Source organism: Loxodonta africana, chromosome 3 (assembly GCF_030014295.1).
Source record: "Loxodonta africana isolate mLoxAfr1 chromosome 3, mLoxAfr1.hap2, whole genome shotgun sequence".
NCBI classification, from domain to species: domain Eukaryota; kingdom Metazoa; phylum Chordata; class Mammalia; order Proboscidea; family Elephantidae; genus Loxodonta; species Loxodonta africana.
The window spans coordinates 108,571,634-108,592,556 of record NC_087344.1 but is presented as its reverse complement, the minus strand read 5'-3'; the positions used below and the strand labels follow the sequence as shown (position 1 = coordinate 108,592,556).

Here is a 20,923-nt window from a genome sequence, read left to right as displayed (position 1 = left end):
AACTGCAATAAGGCTGACGATTGCGTAGCCTGCCTTGTGTTGTCCTCTTTCCATGAAACTGCTCCTGTTGGTGAAGAGCTTGAGATCAGCAGTAGTCAAAGGATGGTCCCGTAAATCGAGGCAGCTAGCACATACAAGATCAAAAGTTTGAACACAGTCATGATGTATGGGGTCACCAAGGGACAGAGTAGGGAGAAGGGTAGCCGGGTTCAAAGTCATGGCAGGTTGTATCTGGACATTAGGATTATCTACAAGGGCAGCTTGATACTGGGTCATTTGACTCTGGGATACCCAGTGCCTGCCCCTTTGTTCTAGGACAGCTAAAACTGAGTGTGCCATGTGTACTCACACCAATTGTCCCAGAGTAAGCTTTTTGTTGCCTTCAATATGCAGATCATTGCTGCAACTGCCTTTAAGTGAGCTGGCCATCCTTTGGTCGCTGAGTCCAAGGTTTTGGAAAAATAAGTCACTGGGCACCTCTATGACTCCAAATGCTGGGTGAGTACCCCTACTGCCATACCTTGGTGTTCATGAATGAATAAACCGAAGGGCTTATGTAAGCCAGGCAGGCCTAGGCTGGGGCCTGCATTAAGGCCTTTTTAACTTGTTCAAATGCTGCCTGTTCTTGGCCAGTCTATACTAATGGATCTGTTTTTTTTTTTTTCCTTTCAGAAGATCATAGAGGGGTTTGGTCAATAGTCCAAAATTAGGGATCTTGTAAAATCTTGTAAAACCCTGCCATTTTCAGGAACCCATGGAGTTGTTTGCGGTTCCCAGTGGGGCAAGTCAGCAGATAGCCTGTTTTCTTCTCAAGCTGCAGCTCGCACTGCCCTTCACTGATGAATCCTAAGTAATTAACCTTTTGTTCCACAATCTAAATCTACTCCTTGGATACTCGTTACCCAGCCTCAGTCAAAAAGTTTAAAACAGTCACTGTGTTAATACTGCAATCAAATTTGTTATTGTTTGCAATAAAGAGGTCAACCACATACTGTAGAAGGACCCCATTAGTCAGTATTAATCTCTCAAGTTCTCTGGCCAAGGTGGTCCCAAACAAACTCGGGGATTTTTTAAACCCTTGTAGGAGAATGGTCCAGCAATATTGCTGTTTTCGTCTGGAATTTGGGTCCACCCACTCAAATGCAAGTATCTCTTGGCTTTCTGAGTCCAGGGGAATGCAGAAAAATGCATCCTTTGGATCTGAATCTGAGAACCAAGTCCAAGAGGGTGACAGGGTTGAAAGCAAAGTGTAGGGGTTAGCCACCACCGGATGTATGGTAACCGTTACCTGGTTAATGGCTCACAGGTCCTGGATAAAATGATATGTCCCATCCTTCTTCTTGACTGGCACAATAGGGGTGTTAAAAGCTGAATGGCAGTTTCACAAAAGTCCAAAATCCAGGTACTTACTGATGAGCTGATGAATGTCCACCTGGGCTTCTTGGCTTAGTGGGTACTGCCAGACCCGTGGTGGTGTGATGTTGTGTAGCAGCTGGACCTTGACTGGTACCACATTATGTGTGTGTCCTGGCCCCTGAGTGGCCCAAACAATAGGGCTAATTTCCTTTTCTAGGCACTAGTTTGGGAGGAGCACCTCGCCTTGATGGTGAGGCTCTGTCTCTCGACAGAACAGGAGATAAGCCTTCCAACCATGTTCAGCGGAAACATCAACATGCATTTGTCCTTGCTCAAAATAGATTTCAACCTGTAGTTTACTAAGTAGGTCCCTCCCCAACAACGGGACAGGACATGCAAGTATATACAAGAACGAGTGGGTCAGGGTCTTTGCCTTTCCCAGGAGAGAGCTAGTTAAAGGCTGGAGGAAATGTCCGGTATCTTCTTTCTCTGAGACTCCCACCACAGAAATCTTTTTCTTAGAGGCTGGACCTGCTAGGTGGGTTAAGCCGAGTAAGTGGCCCCAGTATCCACCAAAAACTTAGTCGGGTTTCCCTCCACATTCATCATAACCAGAAGTTTGGATGGAGGGCCTGCCTCCAGTCCCCTCTAATCAGAGTCTTCCTCTTAGGGCTGGCAGCTCAGTGGTCTCTGTGTTTGACCTGGACAGCTTTGGTCACACTTTCTTCCAGTGGCCTTCTTCTTTATAGCAAGCACACTGGTCTTTGCCCAAGGGGGTTTTATTATGGGTTGCATCCATTGGGGGCCCTCGTTTTCTTTCCATTGAGGGCCTCCATGTTGGGCTGTGGCCAGCAAAGTCACCTGTCTTTTGGCCCTTCAATCTTCTTTGGCATCTTGTGCCTCTTCTTTTTCGTTTTCTCCATTGTCATAAACTTGAAAGGCCAATTCAACTACATGCCCAATACTCATAGTAATGCTTCCTTTTGTTTTTTGAAGTTTCTCCTTAATATCTGGGTTGTTTTTTCCAGTAAAGATAACAATAACTATCCTGGTATTTTCAGGATGTTCTGGGTCTAAGTCCATATACTGTCTGAAGGTGGAGAAGATTCTAAGAAGACAGGGGGGATCCTCATCTGATTTCTGTTCTGACATCATAAACTCTATTTAAACTCTTTTGCTTTGGGGCCCTGCTCTTATGCCCCTTGAGTAAACAATCCCGATACTGAGTGAGCCTTCGGTACTAGTCAACGTTGTTTGGCTTCCAGTGAGGGTTCCGGAGAGGAATGGCCTCGTCCAGCTTCGGGTACCTGGCTGGGTGTCATGTTAGTGCTGGACTTCTTCCCTGGCTTTGTCAAACACCATTTGTTTTTCCTAAGGAGTTAGTAAAGCATTTAAAAGAGACTGACAGTCTGCCCAAGTAGGTCAAAAGAATTAAAAATCGTGGTAAACAGTTCATATATTTTAAGTGGATCTTCTCTATATCCCAAAGTGTAATCTTTCTAGTTATATATAAGTCAGAGGTAGTAAAGACACATGTACTCACACCACGGTGCTTTCTGCCCCGAGGTCTGCCTAAGAGGATATCGTCCTGAGGCTCCCTGAACATGGCTCTGATCAGCTAAGGGCTCTTCTCTGGTCAAATCAGGAAATTGATAGGGTGTCCCCTATCTTGTGTTTTTTTTTTTTTTTCTTTCCCCCTATATTGTATGGAGTGGGGAGAGAAAACACTCTCCTTTCCTGGGGCCTCCAACAGCCTTGGCTTTCCCTAGTTCCAGACTTAGGTCTAGGTCAGGTAGAGGGTGGGGTGGGCATGGTGGTGGCAGCTATAGGAGTCCTAATGGATCATACGAATCCTCTCCTGTTAATACAGGGGTTTGACGTCTTTTTCTTAGTTTCTTTTTGAACAAGGATTTTACAAGATTATTGAGTTTCTTCATCATGGGACCATAACCAAACTTATCCCAATGGTTTAAAATACACCCTAAGGGGGAGTATTCAGGGATGCTCCCACTGCTTCCCATTTTCTTCTACCTAAAACAAATTCTTCTGCCTAAAACAAAATGACTAGTCTAACCAAAACACCAAGATTCCAAAACTAGCTAGCAACTGACCGGTTAAACAACCCAGTGCTTATTGCCTCCCTTTTCCTGTTGGAATACTGGACCCCAAAGGAACCCTCAAGTCAGGTCCAAATAGCACAGCTATCAGGTTGAATTACAAATCCAGTCCCAAACAGATCACTTACTTGAATTCTCAAGGTTCTTCTCCATTTTCTGAGTGCCACTGTTGGGTCTGAGATAAGTCTGCCTTGGGGACGAGGGACGAGGTCTCTCTGGAGAAATCTCCAGTGTGCACTGGGTGTTCTCCTCCTGGCTGGCTCACCAAAAATGTAACCAGGTTGTTCCAGGTCTGCTCTGAGCAGTCATAGAGACACGAAATGGGTGAAAGCGAAAGAAGCTTTTATTTGGTTGGCCAAGCAGAGGAGCACACCGAGACTTGTGTCACCAAGGTGACTCCCAGAAAAATAACTCAAGGGGTTTATATGGGTGAAGTAAATCGGGTCTGGGGTCTTCAGGAACCCCTTGAAGTGGGGCCAGCTTGCTGATGGGTCTGGCCCTAAAAGGTGTTCCTGGGGAAATCTGGCCTTTCTGTGCTTGCTTAGTCTAAAAAATGGGGGCGTCTCTCAAACTGGATCTTAGGCTTGGACCCCTTGCTCCTGAAAGTCTCCCTCCAAGTTTGGGCCACTAAAGTTTGATTCCGTCTGGTAGGCAAAAACATTCTGGGGTCACCCAGAGAACAGGTTGATGGTTCTGCATAGGTCGGGCAGGCGAGATTTGGTCTTAACTGGTTCTGTGGTCTGCAGACCCCAGCCTCTTGTTTTTCTTTTCTTGGCCAGAAACAGGAAGCATACCTAAATAAAACCAAACCCGCTGCATCAGTTCCAACTCATAGCGACCCTATAAGACAGAGTAGAATTATCCCATAGAGTTCCCAAGGAGCACTTGGTGGATTCAAACTGCCAAACTTTTGGTTAGCAGCAGTAGTACTTAACCACTACACCACCAGGGTTTCCATACCTTAATAAGGAGATAGCTTAAAGAGAGGGAGTTAGCTCCTATATCACAGAAGATGGCAGGCACAGGCCTTTGCCTATTCAAGATGGCAGGCAGGCTGCCGGTCTCACCATAGCCTTTCCAAAGAGGGGCTGGTGGAGTCTAACTACCAACCTTTTGGTTACCAGCTGTAGCTCTTAACCACTATGGCACCAGGGTTCCTTTTTTTTTACCTATAAAAAAAAAAAAAACTATAGAAACCTCTTAATTTGCAAACATACATAGAAAATTACCAACCCATGGGAGATGTAATTGTTATTAGGTTACATATTTGAGCATTTCATGCCAGGAACTGAGCTAAGCGCTTTCTAGGTATTATTGCCTTTAATTTTCACAACAATCCAAGGACATAATAATCCCTGTTTATTTTCCCCATTTTATAGGAGAAGTAACTGAGGCTTAGAGAAGTTACACAAACTTCCCAGGTTCTAGCTGGGATCCAGGATCCCAGCCTACTCTTTGTGGCTCTAAGAGCCTGCTGTCTTAATTTAACTGCTATGCTTTTCCTCTTTCTCTTTTGCCAGCCCTGTCCTTAACAGTTTACCCAAAGAGGCAAAATGAAATCAGAAGGCTCTTCTTCAGGTGAGCAATTTCTTGTTGAACGATTATTGTGATGACTGTAATATGATTGCAATATGGTGATATAATCATGTGTCAAGTGGTGATACTAGGAAAGTTTGCTGCTTCTCTGCATAAGGTCTTTCTCAGACACTTAATTCTAGAAAAGATGTTAGCATAAAAGCATACAAGGACACAAAGATCACTTTTCCCGTGATGAGGTTCTAAGATGAAAGACAACAATTCTTAGAATTCTCTCCTACCTGATTTTTTTGTCTTCATGAGGCTCTGGCCTATTTATTAGATAAGCAAAAGATTAGATTCAATTAGATTCATCTTCCCCCAGGTTAACCTCTGCAGCCTTGACCTCTTTGAGAGATAGCTGTAGTATAATACAAAGAGGACTGAGTTCACAGTAAAATTCTGATTCTTCCCCTTATTTGCCATATGACCTTGGAGATGTCTCTTGACCTTTCTGAGCTTCGGTTGCTTCAGCAGGCAATCAAATGAATTAGTAAATGTGGGAACATATCATAAACCAGGAATCATTGTGTGGTTGTCAGAAAAAGAACTCCACTCACTTCCCCAGCACCTACTATGTGCCTGACACTGAGTCGGTACTCTTTGTATAACAAGAACAGGTTGCTTTTATGGCGTTGATAAGCTGCTTCTTTGTTTTCTCCAAAATGCCCAGTGCTATATCAGATAATTATTGGTTTATCAGTCAGTTTAAGGCCATTCTCTTTGTGGACTCTCCTGTAACTTTAGCGGTAATCACCGTAGTAAATGAATAAATTTTAACTTTGTCTCCAGGTAGCAAATTAACCTGGATACTTATTAAAAATACAGCATCCCTGGAACTTCCGGTTAAATGGGGCTGGGATAAAGGCTCGGAATTTATTTAACAAGTACTTCCGGTGATTCTTATTATCAAGGAAGTTTGAGAAACACTACATGCTCTCTTGGAGTTCTTCCAGCTGAAGAGTCAGCAGAGCCAAATTGAGATGGTGCCACTCTACAAACCTCAGGGGTAGAGGAGGGAGCAAAAGCAAAGCTTTTATGTCATCAGTTTCCAGTCTCCTGTGATGTCAGCCCACCAGAAGCTGAGCAATACACATTTCTTTGCAACAATTGGAGAGATTCCCAAGAAAAAGGTATAGCCAGAACAATTTGCCTCTCCTCTCAGTTTTAACAGTTACTTTAAAATATTATTTTAAGCATTTATTACCTAATAGATAAAAGCTTGGCTTGTAGGGTTCTTCCTGCCCTGGTTGCTACCACCTTTCCTACTTCGTCACCTGGAGAACATGAATTTGAGAGCTAGACTGCCTCGGTTTGTACCCCGGCTTTGTCATTTACTAACTAACTCTGAGTGAATTAATTAATCTCTCTGTACATTGGTCTCCCCATCTTCAAAAAATGGATGATAGTGCTTCTATAGGGTTGTTGTGAGCACTAATGAGATACATTAGAAAAGTGTTTAGCGCAGTGTTGGCATGCAGTAAGCTCTTTGTAAATGTTCTTGTTGTCCCCCAAGAGCTAGCCCCAAACATCTCTTGAATTTGTACCCTCCAGAACTGCAGTTCCCCTTCCTGGAATAAATGTCCTTCGCATTCCCCTGGCAGGCTCCTCATTCTTCGTTCTCACTGTCATGAGTTATCTCCCTTGGCAAGCATCCCCTGCCCCCAAGGAACACTTACCAAAACCAAATCCATTGCCATCGAGTCAATTCTGACTCATAGCAACCCTATAGGGCAGAGTAGAACTGCCCCATAGGGTTTCCAAGGAGCAGCTAGTGGATTCAAACTGCTGAACTTTTTGTTAGCAGCTGTAGCTCTTAACCACTGCACCACCAGGGCTCCCCAGGAACACTTAGGCCTTCAATATGTCTCAATATCACTTACCACCCTGTATTGCAGGTATCAGGCATCCTCATTAAATTGTGCATATGCTTGAAGGCGGAGACCCTGCCTTTTTACTTTTGTGGCTCCAGGACTTAACACGGTCCATGATAGGGGCATGATAGACATTCAGTGTTGTTGTTGGGTGCTGTCAAGTAGATTCCAACTCATACAGACCCCAAGTGACAGAGTAGAACTGCCCCATAGGGTTTTCTTGGCTGTAATCTTTGCAGACGCAGATCGCCAGGTCTTTCTCCTGTGGAGCCACTGGGTGGGTTCAAACTGCTGACCTTTGGCTTAGCATCCAAGCACTTAACCTTGGTACTACCAGGGCTGCTTTAACCAAAACCAAAACCCAAACCCACTGCCATCGAGTTGATTCCGACTCATAGCAACAGAGTAGCACTGCCCCATAGAGTTTTCAAGGAGCCCCTGGTGGACTTGAACTGCCAACCTTTTGGTTAGCAGCCGTAGCACTTAACCACTACACCACCAGGGTTTCCTAGTCTCCTTTAGACATTCAATAAAGAGTATTAAAGAAATGAATGGGCTTATCTTGATTTCCTTATTAGATTATAAACTTCTTAAGAACAAGCAATCCTATAGGCTACATTTTATATTCTCCACAGCACCTAACAGAATTATATTCAATATTTAGTCAACCAGTCAGCAAATATTTTCGTCTCTGTTTACAAAGTACAATGCTAATATCTGAACAGAGAGCTTATAACCTTTTGCTTCATTCATCCCATATTCTGTTTCTTAGTTATCTAGTGCTGCTATAACAGAAATACCACAAGTGGATGGCTTTAACAAACAGAAGTTTATTCTCTCACAGTCTAGGAAGCAAAAGTTCAAATTCAGGGTGCCAGCTCCAGGGGAAGTCTTTCTCTTTCTGTCAGCTCTGGAGGAAGGTCTTTGTCATTAATTTTCCTCTAGTCTAGCAGCTTCTCAGCACAAGGACCCTAGGTCCAAAGGATATGCTCTGCTCCTGGCACTACTTTGTTGGTGGTATGAGGTCCCCTGTCTCTCTGCTCGCTTCTCTTTAGTATCTCAAATCAGATAGACTTAAGACACAACCTAATCTTGTAGATTGAGTCCTGCCTCCTTAACACAATTGCCTCTAATCCTGCCTTGTTAACATCATAGAGGCAGGATTTATAATGCATAGGAAAAGTCACGTCAGATGACAAAATGGTGGACAATCACACAATACTGGGAGTCATGGCCAAGCCAAGTTGACACACATTTTGGGGGGACACAATTCAATCCATAACATGCCCCATCAAAGATTTCTACCGCTTGAACTCCCAGAGCAGTTCTCTGGGCTTTCTATGTTGCTTAGCACTTTCTGCTTTGGACCATATGATGTACATATCTCATTGCTTCCCTAGACTGGGAACTCCTTGAGGCCACGGTATGAGTCTGATTTTTTTGTAACCTTCAATCTACCCACCATCTCTGGCCCACAAAAACACTCACGAAATACTTCTTGGTGGTTTTGATGAATACATCCTTCTGCTTAAGGATTTTTACATTTCTCTAAGGAACCAAGGATCGTTTAAAAGAGGATGGGGGAAAGATTCAATTCTTAATTTGAGGGACACTGGCTTGATGTTAGAGTCCTAGTATGCAGTGGTTAAGAGATCAGCTGTTAACCAAGAGGTCAGCAGTTTGAATCCACCAGCCAGTCCTTGGAAACCTTATGGGGCCGTTCTACTCTGTCCTATAGGGTCGCTATGAGTCGGAATCAACTTGATGGCAATGGGTTTGGGTTTTTGTTTGTCTGTTTGTTTTGGCTTGATGTTAAATCTTGTCATTGAGAGTTGGGTTCATCTTAAGGAAACACACCTTACTGCTTGCAGCCTCAAGTAATAAAATTTAACTCAGAGTTGAAAATTGAGGAAATGGTGATTTCACAAGGATTATAGTAAGGCATCTCGAAACATGCTTTAGAAATGCTCCCAATTGATAGTATGCAGACTGCTCTTTCGTAGAAATGACCCTCCCTTTTTTCCTTGTTTGGAAATAATGTACGTATTATATGAGATTAGTTATGTTCATGGGTCTTTTCTTAAAGGTTTAATTTACCGAGGGCCTTGGTTAATTGCGGAAAAGAAAGAGGCAATGCTACTTATGACTCTGACGTAAAGCTGCCAGTGAGAAAAAAAAAACAGGTATTTTCCACTTTTCAATATACAGCACACCTTAGGTAGAGGAGGGGATTTTTGTTCTTATTGTAACACTTCTACCTAGTTTACAACAGGAAGGTTTAATGGTTTCTAAAGCAACAGAGTGTTATCTTAGAGGTGGAAGCCTTCCAGGTAATTGTACTTGTTTAAAATTAACTGTTTCATGACTGGACTTTTCAATGCCATGTTGACTATGTATATGTTCAAGTAGGCAAGAATTATAACAGTCAAAATTTAAAACAAAAACCAAAGCAATAGCATGGCATTTATTGCTGACGTTTTCCTGAAACAAAACAATTGTCAGAGAGAGAAAATTCAAATATTTTCCACTAATAGAGAACAACAGAAAAGTGGTAAGACTGCACTCTGTCAAAGATGGAAAACTTGTGAGACCCAGAGAAACACAGCTCCCGTTGAATTCTGGCTTTCACAGGTTTCACTGTGTTTTGTATCTCTAAGCGTTACGAATTTAGAACCGGGATTCAGAAGTCCTTTCTTAAAAAAGTACATACTGTGTTACAAGCAACAGATGCCTTAAAATTTTCCCTATCGCTATTACCCAGGTTTTAGCAATAGGAACACTATATTGAGTACCTATCATGTGCCTGGTAGTTTGCATTCATTATTTCAAATCATTCACTCAACAAATATTCAGCACCTACTGCTCACTCAGAAACGTGTGAAGTACTCAAGGTACAGCTATGAACCAGATGTTAGCTCCTAGGACAGATAACAACTCTGCAAAATGGATACTTTTATCTCCATTTTACAGATAAGGAAAATGGGATGAAGAAAGGCTACTGTCTACTCACTCCCTGTGCTCTTTCCATCATGCAAAGCTGTTTTTCTCCACTCTACTTACCTATTTTAATTCACTCATCTTTGCAGAACTATTTTTATCAAGTAATTGTGGAAAAGGATTGAAAATCCTTACTTTAGTGGGGAGTAAGGCAAAAAGTTCTACCATTTAAAACTCACTGCTCTTAATCTTTTAGTCATATAAGAAACAAATATTAAATACCAGTTGTTTTGGATTGGGCCCTGGCTTAAATAAAAGATACAAGCCTAAACAAGTTCTAAAAACCCACATTTCTAGCAGATGTGGAAAACAAAACCTTGTTTGCAAGATGAAGCGCTTACGGGTCTATGTCATTCTCAAGATACACAGAAACTTGGAAATCTTTGTTACTACTGGGTTGTTTTTCTCTACTCTTGAGTTCTACTTTTTCCTGATTAGGAAGCAGATAACACGGGAGCAATGTGGGGTATGGTTTGAGAAGTAGACAAAAGAAAAATCCAGAGGACTAAAGCCTCAGTAAGCATTTTTGCATTTTTTGGCGATGCCTGACATGAAGTTGTTGCAGTTAATTATCAAGTGACTGTTCCAACTGAAACGATGGTTGTGTTTTTTGCTGAAACTTTTTTTCTCTGCCACCTCTTCCATCTGGCATAACTTAACCAGACCCCTCAGAACCGTAACAGAAATGTTCAGCTGGAAGACACAGAGCTCTAGGAAGTGAGTAAGGGCACCACAACTTTTTGCCAGGCCACTTCCGTCTGCTCCCTAAATACAGTTCTGCAAAACGCACAGTCTTGGAGTGTTACAGTCACTTCCTAGTTGGCCTTCTTACCTACAGTCTGTTGTGCCAATAACCTGTCTTTCACAGCCCCCAGTGTTATCTCCCTAGAACACTGATCATGTCACTCCCTGTGTGGTGAAGGCTTCTGCTGACTCCCCAAAGTTTACAGAAGAAAGCCCAAATGCCTAACAGTGACACAGAAAGCCCTTCAAGTCTAGGCCTAATCCCCACCTACGCTTTTTGGCCTTATCTCCCCCTCATCCCTCTACACCAGAGCCACACACAGAATCACTCTTTGTTCCCTGAACAGGTTTTGGTCTTTTGGGCCTCCATACCTTTGCACAAGCTAGCACCTTTGCCACCATATCCTTTTCTCCTTTCTGGCTGGTGAAATGAAACTCATTTTTCAAGGTTCAAATAAAATGATTCCTCCCCAGTAAAAACTATACTGCTCTTGCAAGGAGCTTTGGTCACTCTTCTCTGCTTCCTTAACACTTTGCATATAATCTTATAGCACTTACATCATTGAATTGTAATTCTTTATTCAGCTTCTGCAAGTTCACTCTCTAACCGCTCCTTTTCCCTATCCCCAACTCGTCTTAAGCCACCTTTGTTTTTCTGATTTTGCACCTATTGGGAAACCCATCAGGTGTCTGTTGAATACAGAACAAATTATGCCCCCGTGTGCAGCCCAAATGTTTAAAAGTGGAACGAACACACACACAACAGACACAACATGATTTCAGGAGGGTTTAAACTTTTCCAAATATAATTTTTAAAAGTCTAAATTAAAAGAAAAAAACCACATATTAAGAAATGATGCAATTAATCCATACGAGTTTATTGTAGGTATTGTGTTTCAAAAAAATTTATAGCATAAATAACCTTTCATGTCATAAAATAACTTAGTACAATTTATAATAAAACTTCGAGAATTTAACATCTCATCAAAATACAATAAAATATGGTTTTAAAATATGATTAACCCCTTCTGCTTTTCTTTTCCATTAGGGCATATAAACCAAAAATATCCAAACTACTGCTGTATTATTTAAACTTTAACAAAGCATATTTGGTTTATTTTAATGTAACTCAACCATCCTAAATTAATACATAGTTTGTTTTCCTTCCTGCATGGTTCTTTGTAATTTTTGTTCCTTTTGACTTGTATTTCTGTTTCAACATAGCTTCCTTCCTCATTTTCACCTCTTTCCATCTGCAAAGTCACCTATCTCCGGTCCCCTAGAACATGTAGTTGAACTCACTCAGCCCCTTGACATCAGTTTCTGTAATCCTTGCATCAGTGTAGGGAGTAATTGCTTGAGTAACTACAAAGGTATTTCAAAACTTCAGTGCAATTTGGTTCAGTTATTTTCATTCAGATGCCATCACCGTTCGGGGAGATTAATCACCGGAACCCACTGATCCATGTATCGACTTTCCCGGCAAAAACAAATAAGTTGACTTAAGGCGGGATCCTTCCATTGCGATGAATGTGGATTCTGGGAACAAATTTAGGAAAATAGATGTATTATTATTATTATTTTAAATCAGCATTTGCTAATAATACTTACACTACCCTGAGGGGAAGATACTTAAATATTCTATCTCTTCACTATGTAAAATAGAGATAAGTTACAAGCATAAATAATAAAATTTCTAGGTAGTTAGATTACTTGCACAATTGTTAATTATCTATTAAACTATATTCTGCAGAGTCTGAACACAGGCAATCCACACACCACATACATATATTCACATGATGGTATTATTGTTTTGCATGAAAATATCATTCACAATCTTGCCCTGCAAAACTGCACCCTGGCAGAGACCTGAGTGAAACAACTTGGAGAAATATCTCCACGCTGTACGTGCAGTGAGATGAGCTGTAGAGCAGTTAAATAGAATTGCCACCCATTATCCTCCAAAAGATTAGAGCAGCAAAACAGTGCCACTTAACTAGAACCAGTCAGAATACAATAAAATTTAAAAGACAAAGCTACCACATTTACCTCTGAAAACAAGTTCTCTGCCTACCTAAGGTTTTTTTTTTCCTCCCCAACAACAAAAGGGTCCATTAAAAAAATGCAAGATTGCAAAGAAAAAAAATTTCCACTCTGTCCTCTTAATGTACTTCTAGGGAATTAATAAGGTCTGTCTCCTACACCACTTCTATTTTTAGCTCTGACTGGCAAAGAATGAAGCTGACTCCTTAATGAGGGTGAGCCAGGAATTTATTTGGCTTTATCTAATCTGCCCTGTTAAAGGAATTAGTCACGGGAGGTAGTGCAGATGTAGGTAGGGAGTAGCTGGGCTGACAATGCTGACTCACAGGGATCTCTTCCGCTGCTGGCAACCTCCAACGTGCTTAGACATGTTCTGTACCAGGGAAAATCCTGATGATGAAACTAGCACATTCGGCTGAAAGTCCGACCACACTCTCTAGGAGGGCAAAGGCAGCCACCCTCTTGACTCCCACCCGCTCTAGACCTGCAGTCCAAGAACTCTTAGCCCTTCCTTACTTCCTTCCGGGACTTTAACCCCCGGCCCCGCTGCCCCCTTCTCACTTACCGTCACCAGCACGCAGTGCAGGTCGGGGGGCTGCTCGGCGCCCTCGCTCGCCGCCCGGCCCGCGTCCGGCTCCAGCAGCAGAAGCTCGGCCAGCCGGCCCGGGTTGCTGACGCGCAGGATGTTGATGTCGTTCTCGCAGCAGAACGCCTGGATCAGGGTGAAGTGGATCTGCAAAGCCACATCCCTGTCGTCGTCCTCGTCCGCCGCCAGCAGGCACAGCACCACGTTGTCGGGGTCTCTGCGGGCAGCGCGGGGGCCGGTGAGCGCCCAGGCACTACAGGCCCGCGCGGGCGCCCGAGAGCCCCGGTCCGCCTCCCCTGGGTCCCCGCGGGTCGCGCTCCGGTCGTCCCCTCCCCCCCCCGGGGGCTGGCACACACGGAGGCGGGCGGAAAGCTGCAGCAGGACTGGCGCTGCAGGGCCAGGGGCGCGCCGCAAGGGCGACCTCCCAGGCTGGGCGGGAAGGGGCGCCCCGAGGGGACACGCGAGGGCCCCACTTACACATTGAGCAGCTTGGCCGCCTCGTACACCCCGACGGTGATGGTGCGCTGACTCAGGGCTTTGCTGAGCACTTCCTCGAGGGCATCTCCCACCTTATCCATCCTAGACGCGGCCAAGGGCGGAGGAAGGGGTCCCGTCAGTCCAGGCCCCCGCGAGAGCCGTAGCACCCCCTCGCCCCGTCCCAAGTGCAAGTGCCACCGTGCACCGGGGCTTTCTGCAAGCCGGGGCTCCCGCCGTCCAGCCGGCCACATCCCCTCACACTCTGAGGCCGGGACAGTGCCACCCGCCACCCTCTTCGGAGGACACTGCCAATTCCCGGCGCTGGGCGCAGCCACAGGCTGCCAGCCGCAGGAGCCGCGCGGGCAGGGACGACCGCGCTGCCCTTTGCAAAGACCCACGGAGGGACCCGGCCGCGCTGCAGAGAGGGCCCGAGGGAGGGTCCCGAGGGAGGCCGGGCGGACATGCCCTCTGCAAACTTTTCCGCCCGCTCCCCGCTACAGCTCCACAGCCCTCTGCACCTGGGGTGCGCGGGGTGGGCGAGAGGGCTCAGGGAGAGGCTGGGGAGATTGCCACCAGCCCGAAAAGTCCGCAGGCTGACTTACCTTTCGCTCTTCTGCTCTCCAGCCGAGAATTCCTCCAAAGTCATATTGCAACTGCAGGTCCCCCACAGAGAGCGGCGTGCGGGCTGCTCTTACCACCGTGGGCGCGCGGCGGCTGCTCCCTGCACGCCCCTCACAGGCACCGTGCGCCGACTCCGGCCCCTCAAGCGCGCGGTCGCCGGCACTGCCCGGCCGCCCCTCGCCCGCCCGGGCTCCTCCTCCAGCGCCCGCCGCCGCCGCGCCCTCCGCCCCTTGCGCCCGGTTCGCTCGCTCGCTGGCTCTTTGACCCTCGCCAACGGCCGCGGAACGACGACTGCAGTTGCTCCACAGCCACTGAAGGACAAAGGGCCCGACTCGCCAGAGTTATCCTGTTAACCTCCAGCCAACCACCTCCCGCCTTATTTGCATACTACGCAGCCATTGGGCTATGCAAATAAGCCTGGTCTGGCAATTTGACCCCAGCTCCTGGTTCCAGGCGGAGAGGAGCGGAAGAGGGAGGAGCTACGCGGGAGGCGGTACTAGGGGGCGGGGCGGTGCAGCGAGAGTAGAGGGCGGGGTCTCGAATCCTGTTGGCGGGGCCGATCGTGGAGAGGGGTATAGCTGTTGAGGGACATAGAGGGGGGCTTGTCTTCAACTTGGGCTGGAGAATGCTGTCAAGTGTTTTTCTAGTTGGTGCACATTTTTTATTATCGTTTCATGTCTTTTGTTTTTAGGGGTTGCTGTTAAAGTCTGTTTCCAGGGTTAATACACCCAAGTCTAGTAATTACTAGTAAGCAGGTTACATAAAAAGAGTGTGTCCAGATCTCTGGGGCAGTTTACCTCAGAAGAGTTGTTTATGTAAGTCTGAGCAAAGCTGCTTATTAGTAGTAGTATTTTTTCGGTGCCTTGATGGCTGGTTTGATTTATTTTTGGAAGGTTACAAGGGCTGGAAGCTCAAAAAAGAAAAATCAACACATTTGTGTTTGATGGTGGCAGGGGACCAAGTTGGAGTCTTTTCCACAGAAAACAGAAAGGCTTTCCACCTGCCCAGTGTAACCCTGGAAAACCACGAGCTGGTGCACGTGGGGAGCTGGTGGCCACATGTGTGAATCCCAGCTGGACAACCCCAGTTCACCTTTCCCGGAGAGCCTTTCCCTAAGGAGGATCCTCCTGCACCGGTAAAAGCCAAAAGACAAATGTCTGACACCTTCACATGCCACAGCCTTAACTCAAATTGCTCTCGATATGCCCTAAGCTTCCTTTCATAAGGCAAGTAAATATGTCACTACTTTCCACGGAGAGGCTATGATCTCACTGTGAATTACTGACGTTGGATGCAGAATCATGAAGCTGTAGCTATAGCATGTTTGTTATATGCTAAAATTTCACCTTTGAGATAATGGCAACCTGTCGGTGGAAAGCAGGCCTTTATAACTGCAAACAGTAGTCACATATTTTTGAAACAAACTTTAATATATAGACTTTCTCTGAATGGGTCAAAAGCCCCTTTCTTTGTTTTATGACTTTATGCAATAAATGCAGAAATATTTCTTAAACCTACTTAAGTAACCAAAAGTGGTGAAAATGCCTCCCGCATGCTTGCACTAAAAACAGTGCTTGCATTATTAAGGTCGCTGTGTAGCCAAAGGTCACAGAAGTAACTTTTTTACAAAGATATCAGGACCAGAACCAGTATCAATTGCCGGTGATTCTGACTCATGGCGACCTCAGAGTTTGAGCAGCTGATTTGGGGAAGTAGATCTCCACTCCTTCTGAGGCATCTCTGGGTGGACTCAAAGCTCCAATCTTTCTGTTAGCAGCCAAGAGTGTTAACTTTTTACACCACCTAGGGAGGCAAAGATAACATGGAAGTTTTTGTACCCTTACAGAGCAGTTTTTTGCAGCCACTGCGGTGGTGTAGTGGTTAAGAGCTACGGCTGCTCACCAAAACGCCAGCAGTTTGAATCCACCACCAGGTGTTCCTTGGAAACCCTATGGGGCAGTTCTACTCTGTCCTATAGGGTAGCTGTGAGTCTGATTCAAGTGGAGGGCAACGGGTTTGGTTATTTTATTTTTTTTATGTTTGTATCAACGAACCTGGTGGCACAATGGTTAAACATTGGCTCTTAATCGAAAGGTCAGCAGTTTGAACCCACCAGCAACTCCAGGGCAGAAAGCTGTGGCAGTGTGCTTTCGTAAAGATTTATAGCCTTGGAAACCCTATGAGGGCAGTTCTACTCTGACCTATAGGATTGCTATGAGTCTGAATCTATTTGCTGGCAATGGATTTGGGTTTTGTGTGTGTGTGTGTGTGTCATTCTTGGCAAAATATTTTCTAGTTCTCTTGTTCTTAATTTAATTGAAAAGTGATAGGTCAGGTTTCTGGTTCACTTATCCAAGCTGTCATTTTTCACTCAGTCCCTAACTGCACTGTGAGCAAGGGAATTTGAGTAAAAGAATGGTCACGGTCATTGTTTAATTCACCTAAGGGTGCTTGTGTATCTTGTATCTGTACCTTAAATTCTAACATGTGGTGTCTTTGTTAAAGAATTCCTCAAGATTGAAACTTAGGTAGGTGCTGAAGCACTTTCAGCTTTGCAAACAAAACTGGAATTACACAATCTAGCCTGAATCATCGTTTGGAGATTGTTGAACTGTGTTCCTCGGAACTGCAACGTTCTTTACACTAGACGTTTCTCAGAGGCTCTCTGGAAGGAAATGTAGTCACAAGTCACAGCAAAGACTGTGACTTTATCAACTTGATGTCCTCAGCACCTGGCACAGTGTCTGCATTTAGTAGAAACATAATCCATGTTTATTGAGTGGAGTAGAATCCAAAATTTGAACAGGATCGCGCAATTCCTTCAGTCTTGTGTATTGCATGAATTCCCTCTAAAATACTTCACATTTAACTTTAGTTAAAAAACGAACAAACAAATAAACCCAAGAACTGTCCATTCTTGATCCTTTGCCTTTAAAGAACTTACGATCTAATGGATATGTTTATGCTTGAACAGGATTTTAGGACAAAATATTATGCACTGTCACCAGCTAGCTATGCTGAAAGTCCCATGACTTTAGTCATCTGAATGGAAACTGTAGGACAGTAGAACTCATGTATTGTTTACACCAATTCAAATGAAACACAGTTGTAATAATGTCCCATCCAAGTCAACTATGTGCAGTAAAAATATGGCATAAAATAGTTAATTCTTTATATAGGGGTAGTCCCTCACTCAAAAACTACGTTGCACGCTCTATCTGGCCTCATGGGAAAGACGTTTGTTCAAGTATTGTACGGTTTTTCTCTGCGAGATAAGCCCAGGCTTCCAGTATTCAAAAATATCTATTTGTCATACTTTCTGACTCAGATATGTTACATCATTTTGCCTTGTTGCTGAGTCTACCTAGACGTTTCATCAGTGATTATCTTCAAAGTTGGGCCTTGTGGCTGCAAGTAGAAACTACAAGTAGCTGCATTTAGAAATGTAGTTATGCATCGGAATGATCATAGATGGTTTTTTTCGTAAATGCTTATTTGTCATCGGGAAAGAAAGAGGAATTAGTATCCAACAGTAAATCAGAGGAATTTCCCTAGATAAATATACATATTTTTTATAGCCAGTGTAAGAACTCCAGTATGTGAAGTCATTTTTAAGACTACTCCAGGTAGCCCTGAGTACTTCATTTGCACAGGATTAGAATGACCTTTTAGTAGTATTTGAAAGGATGCCAAATGGTTATATTTGGAAATGAGATGGAAATATGTACTCAAGAATTGTGGAATTATTTTAGCATTGCTACCTGCTTTGCATGTGAAAATCTTTATGATATATTCTTCACTTTTATCATATATACATCCCTACTACTGGTTCTATGGAAACCCTGGTGGCGTAGTGGTTAAGAGCCACGGCTGCTAACCAAAAGGTCAGCAGTTCAGATCCACCAGGTGCTCCTTGGACATTCTATGGGGCAATTCTACTCTGTTCTATAGGTTCGGAATCAACTCGGCGGCAGTGGGTTTGGTTTTTTGGTTTACTGCTGGTTCTATAGTACAGAATTATAACTTTTTTCCTTTTAAATAATAGTCAATCCTTTAACATCTGAAAGAAATATGATGTTTGTTATTTCAGTATTAGAAAGATCATTGTTCACAGTAAAGAAGACAAGTTAGACTATGACGGATGTATCTACCACCTACCTAAAATATAGAACTGTGTTACTATATTGTGAAAAGTCGTAAGGTTCCTGATATATATATTTTTTGTACAAGTCTGGTGAAGTTAGTTTCTAAATGCAGACCTGAGAATTTCCCTCCTTTTTTGAAGATCATTCAAACAAGTTTTACCATCACCTAAAAATGTGTGGTCTTGTTTTAGGATCAATATTTCTGTTTGATTTTAAGATAAAGGTTTGGTTTCTTGAGCCATCACTGTGATAGGCAGAATTCTCAGATGGCCTCCAGGAGCTTCACCCCCTGGTGTTTCACTTTGTATAATTCCTTCCCCTCAAGTGTGGGCAGAACATGTGACTTGTTTGTAACCAATAAAACTAAAAAACCACTGCCTTCGAGTCAATTCCGACTCATAGCGACCCTATAAGGACAGAGTAGACCTGCCACATAGAGTTTCCAAGGAGCGCCTGGCGGATTCAAACTGCCGACCTCTTGGTTAGCAGCCGTAGCACTTAAGCACTATGCCACCAGGGCTTCCAATAGAATTTGGAAAAGATGATGGGCTATCACTTCCATAAGTATATCATGCTATATGGCAAAAGTGGAATAATCTTTCATATGTAATTAAGATCTCTGATCACTGACTTTGAGTTAATCAAAAGGGAGATTACCTGTGGTAGGCCTGACATAATTGGGTGAGCCCTTTAAAAAGAGGACTGGAATTATCAGACTCTTCATTGCTGGCTTGAAAGAAGCACACTGTCGTAAATCTATAAAGATAAAAATCACTATTTTTTTTTTTATAATCTATAAAAAAAAAAAATCTATAGCTGCAAGGAAATAACATCTGCGAACTAGAACCTGAGGAAACTTGGAAATAGATCCTTCCTTAGTCAGTCCTCCAGATGAGGAACTTTTGACCTACTGTGAGGTAATAAATGGATGTGGTTTTAGCCACAAAGTTTGTGGTAATTTTTATTTTATACTACATCAAAATCAAATACACTTATCTTAAAGCCTTTTTGTTGTATATTCAATGTATCCGTATTGTTGTTGTTGCTGTTAGGTGCCATCAAGTCGGTTCCAACTCATAGTGACTCTATGTACAACAGAATGAAACACTGCTTAGTCCTGTGCCATCCTCACAATCATTGTCATGTTTGAGCCCATTGTTGCAACCACTGTGTCAATCCATCTCATTAAGGGTCTTCCTCTTTTTTGCTGACCCTCGACCAAGCATGATGTCCTTCTCCAGGGGCTAGTCCTTCCTGATAACATGTCCAAAGTAAGTGAGATGAAGTCTTACCATCCTCACTTCTAAGGAGCAGTCTGACTATACTTCTTCCAAGACAGGTTTGTTAGTTCTTCGAGTACTCCATGGTATATTCAATATTCTTGGCCAACACCATAATTCGAATGCATCAGTTCTTCTTCAGTCTTCCTTATTCATTGCCCAGCTTTCACATGCATGTATCTACCCTAAGGAGATTCTCTTCATATATTAAAAATCATAGCAATGGAGCCCTGGTAGTGTTTTGAGCTTTAAGCTAACCACTTTGTGCTGCCATCAGCTATTCAAATTTCACTGGCTAAGTAAGGGCCAGTCAGTCGAGGTGTCAGATGAATAGATTCCTAGGACATTTTTCAAGAGCTCACACACTCCATCTGCCCACCTCCCTGCTGAGTTAACTATGTGTCGACAGGCTTCTATCACTGTAGGGATGTTCTAAGAGTCTGTGCTCAGTGGGCTAATCACAGGTGAGGAAAGTAGCTGGTCTGAGTTGGTAATTGGCCATTGGTAGTTTGTTCTGGAACTTTGAACAGGCTTCTGAGTTCTCTATTTCTGAAATAGAAGAGATCATTCTTTTCACCCATCTATTTCATTGCAAAGCTTTCTTCTTCTAACCTCTTAATGTTGAAATGCCCTAGGGTTCAGTCCTTGGACCTCTTTTTCTCATTCTGCACTCACTCTTTTGGTGACCTCATCCAGTCTCATGGCCTTAAATATTTATATGCTGATGACTCCCAAATATATTTCCAACCTGGTCAGTCATCTCTTCTGAATCTCAGAGTTTGTGCATCATCTTTGTGTCAATATGCAATAAACATCTCAACTTTAACATGACAAAAGTTGGCCTGATTCTCCTCCTTAACCTGTTCCTCCTAGACGTCCATGGCAACTCCATTCTTCCAATTGTTCAGCCCCAGAACCTCAGTGTCTTCCTTGACTCCTTTCTCTCACAACCCATCAGCAAATCCTAGCAGATCTACTTTCAAAATGTAAGATAATTCAACAATTTCTCATCACTGCCACCACCACCACCATAATTTCCTACCTGGGTAACTGCAACAACTAGCCTCTCTCTGCTTTTACCCTTCTTCCCCACAACCCCAGCACTCAA

General features: G+C 43.8%; 1 protein-coding gene across 3 annotated transcripts; it reads right to left on the bottom strand.

Moving 5' to 3' along the window:
- Positions 1-3,597: 3,597 nt before the first annotated feature.
- GADD45A (growth arrest and DNA damage inducible alpha) lies at positions 3,598-14,704 on the bottom strand. 3 transcript variants are annotated; one of them, XM_064282116.1, is made up of 4 exons: positions 14,372-14,697; positions 13,770-13,871; positions 13,272-13,509; positions 3,598-12,202 (listed from the first exon to the last, which is right to left on the bottom strand). In XM_064282116.1, the coding sequence occupies exons 1-4, from the start codon at positions 14,413-14,415 to the stop codon at positions 12,089-12,091; spliced, it is 498 nt and encodes a 165-aa protein (XP_064138186.1). In that variant the 5' UTR covers positions 14,416-14,697; the 3' UTR covers positions 3,598-12,088. The 3 variants fall into 3 exon arrangements, with proteins under 3 accessions (XP_064138186.1, XP_064138187.1, XP_064138185.1); XM_064282117.1 differs by lacking the exon at positions 13,770-13,871 and having other exon boundaries at positions 14,372-14,704; XM_064282115.1 differs by having other exon boundaries at positions 13,770-14,701.
- Between the last annotated feature and the right edge of the window lie 6,219 nt (positions 14,705-20,923).

Excerpts from the sequence above, each read along its gene's own strand:
- GADD45A (XM_064282115.1), bottom strand. The coding sequence starts at position 14,020 with ATGTGGCCGGCTGGACGGCGGGAGCCCCGGCTTGCAGAAAGCCCCGGT. Across the intron at positions 13,510-13,769 it reads GCGGCCAAGCTGCTCAATGT|AGACCCCGACAACGTGGTGC; the intron begins GTAAGTGGGGCC and ends CGCTGCCCGCAG. Across the intron at positions 12,203-13,271 it reads TGCACTGCGTGCTGGTGACG|AATCCACATTCATCGCAATG; the intron begins GTAAGTGAGAAG and ends ATTTGTTCCCAG.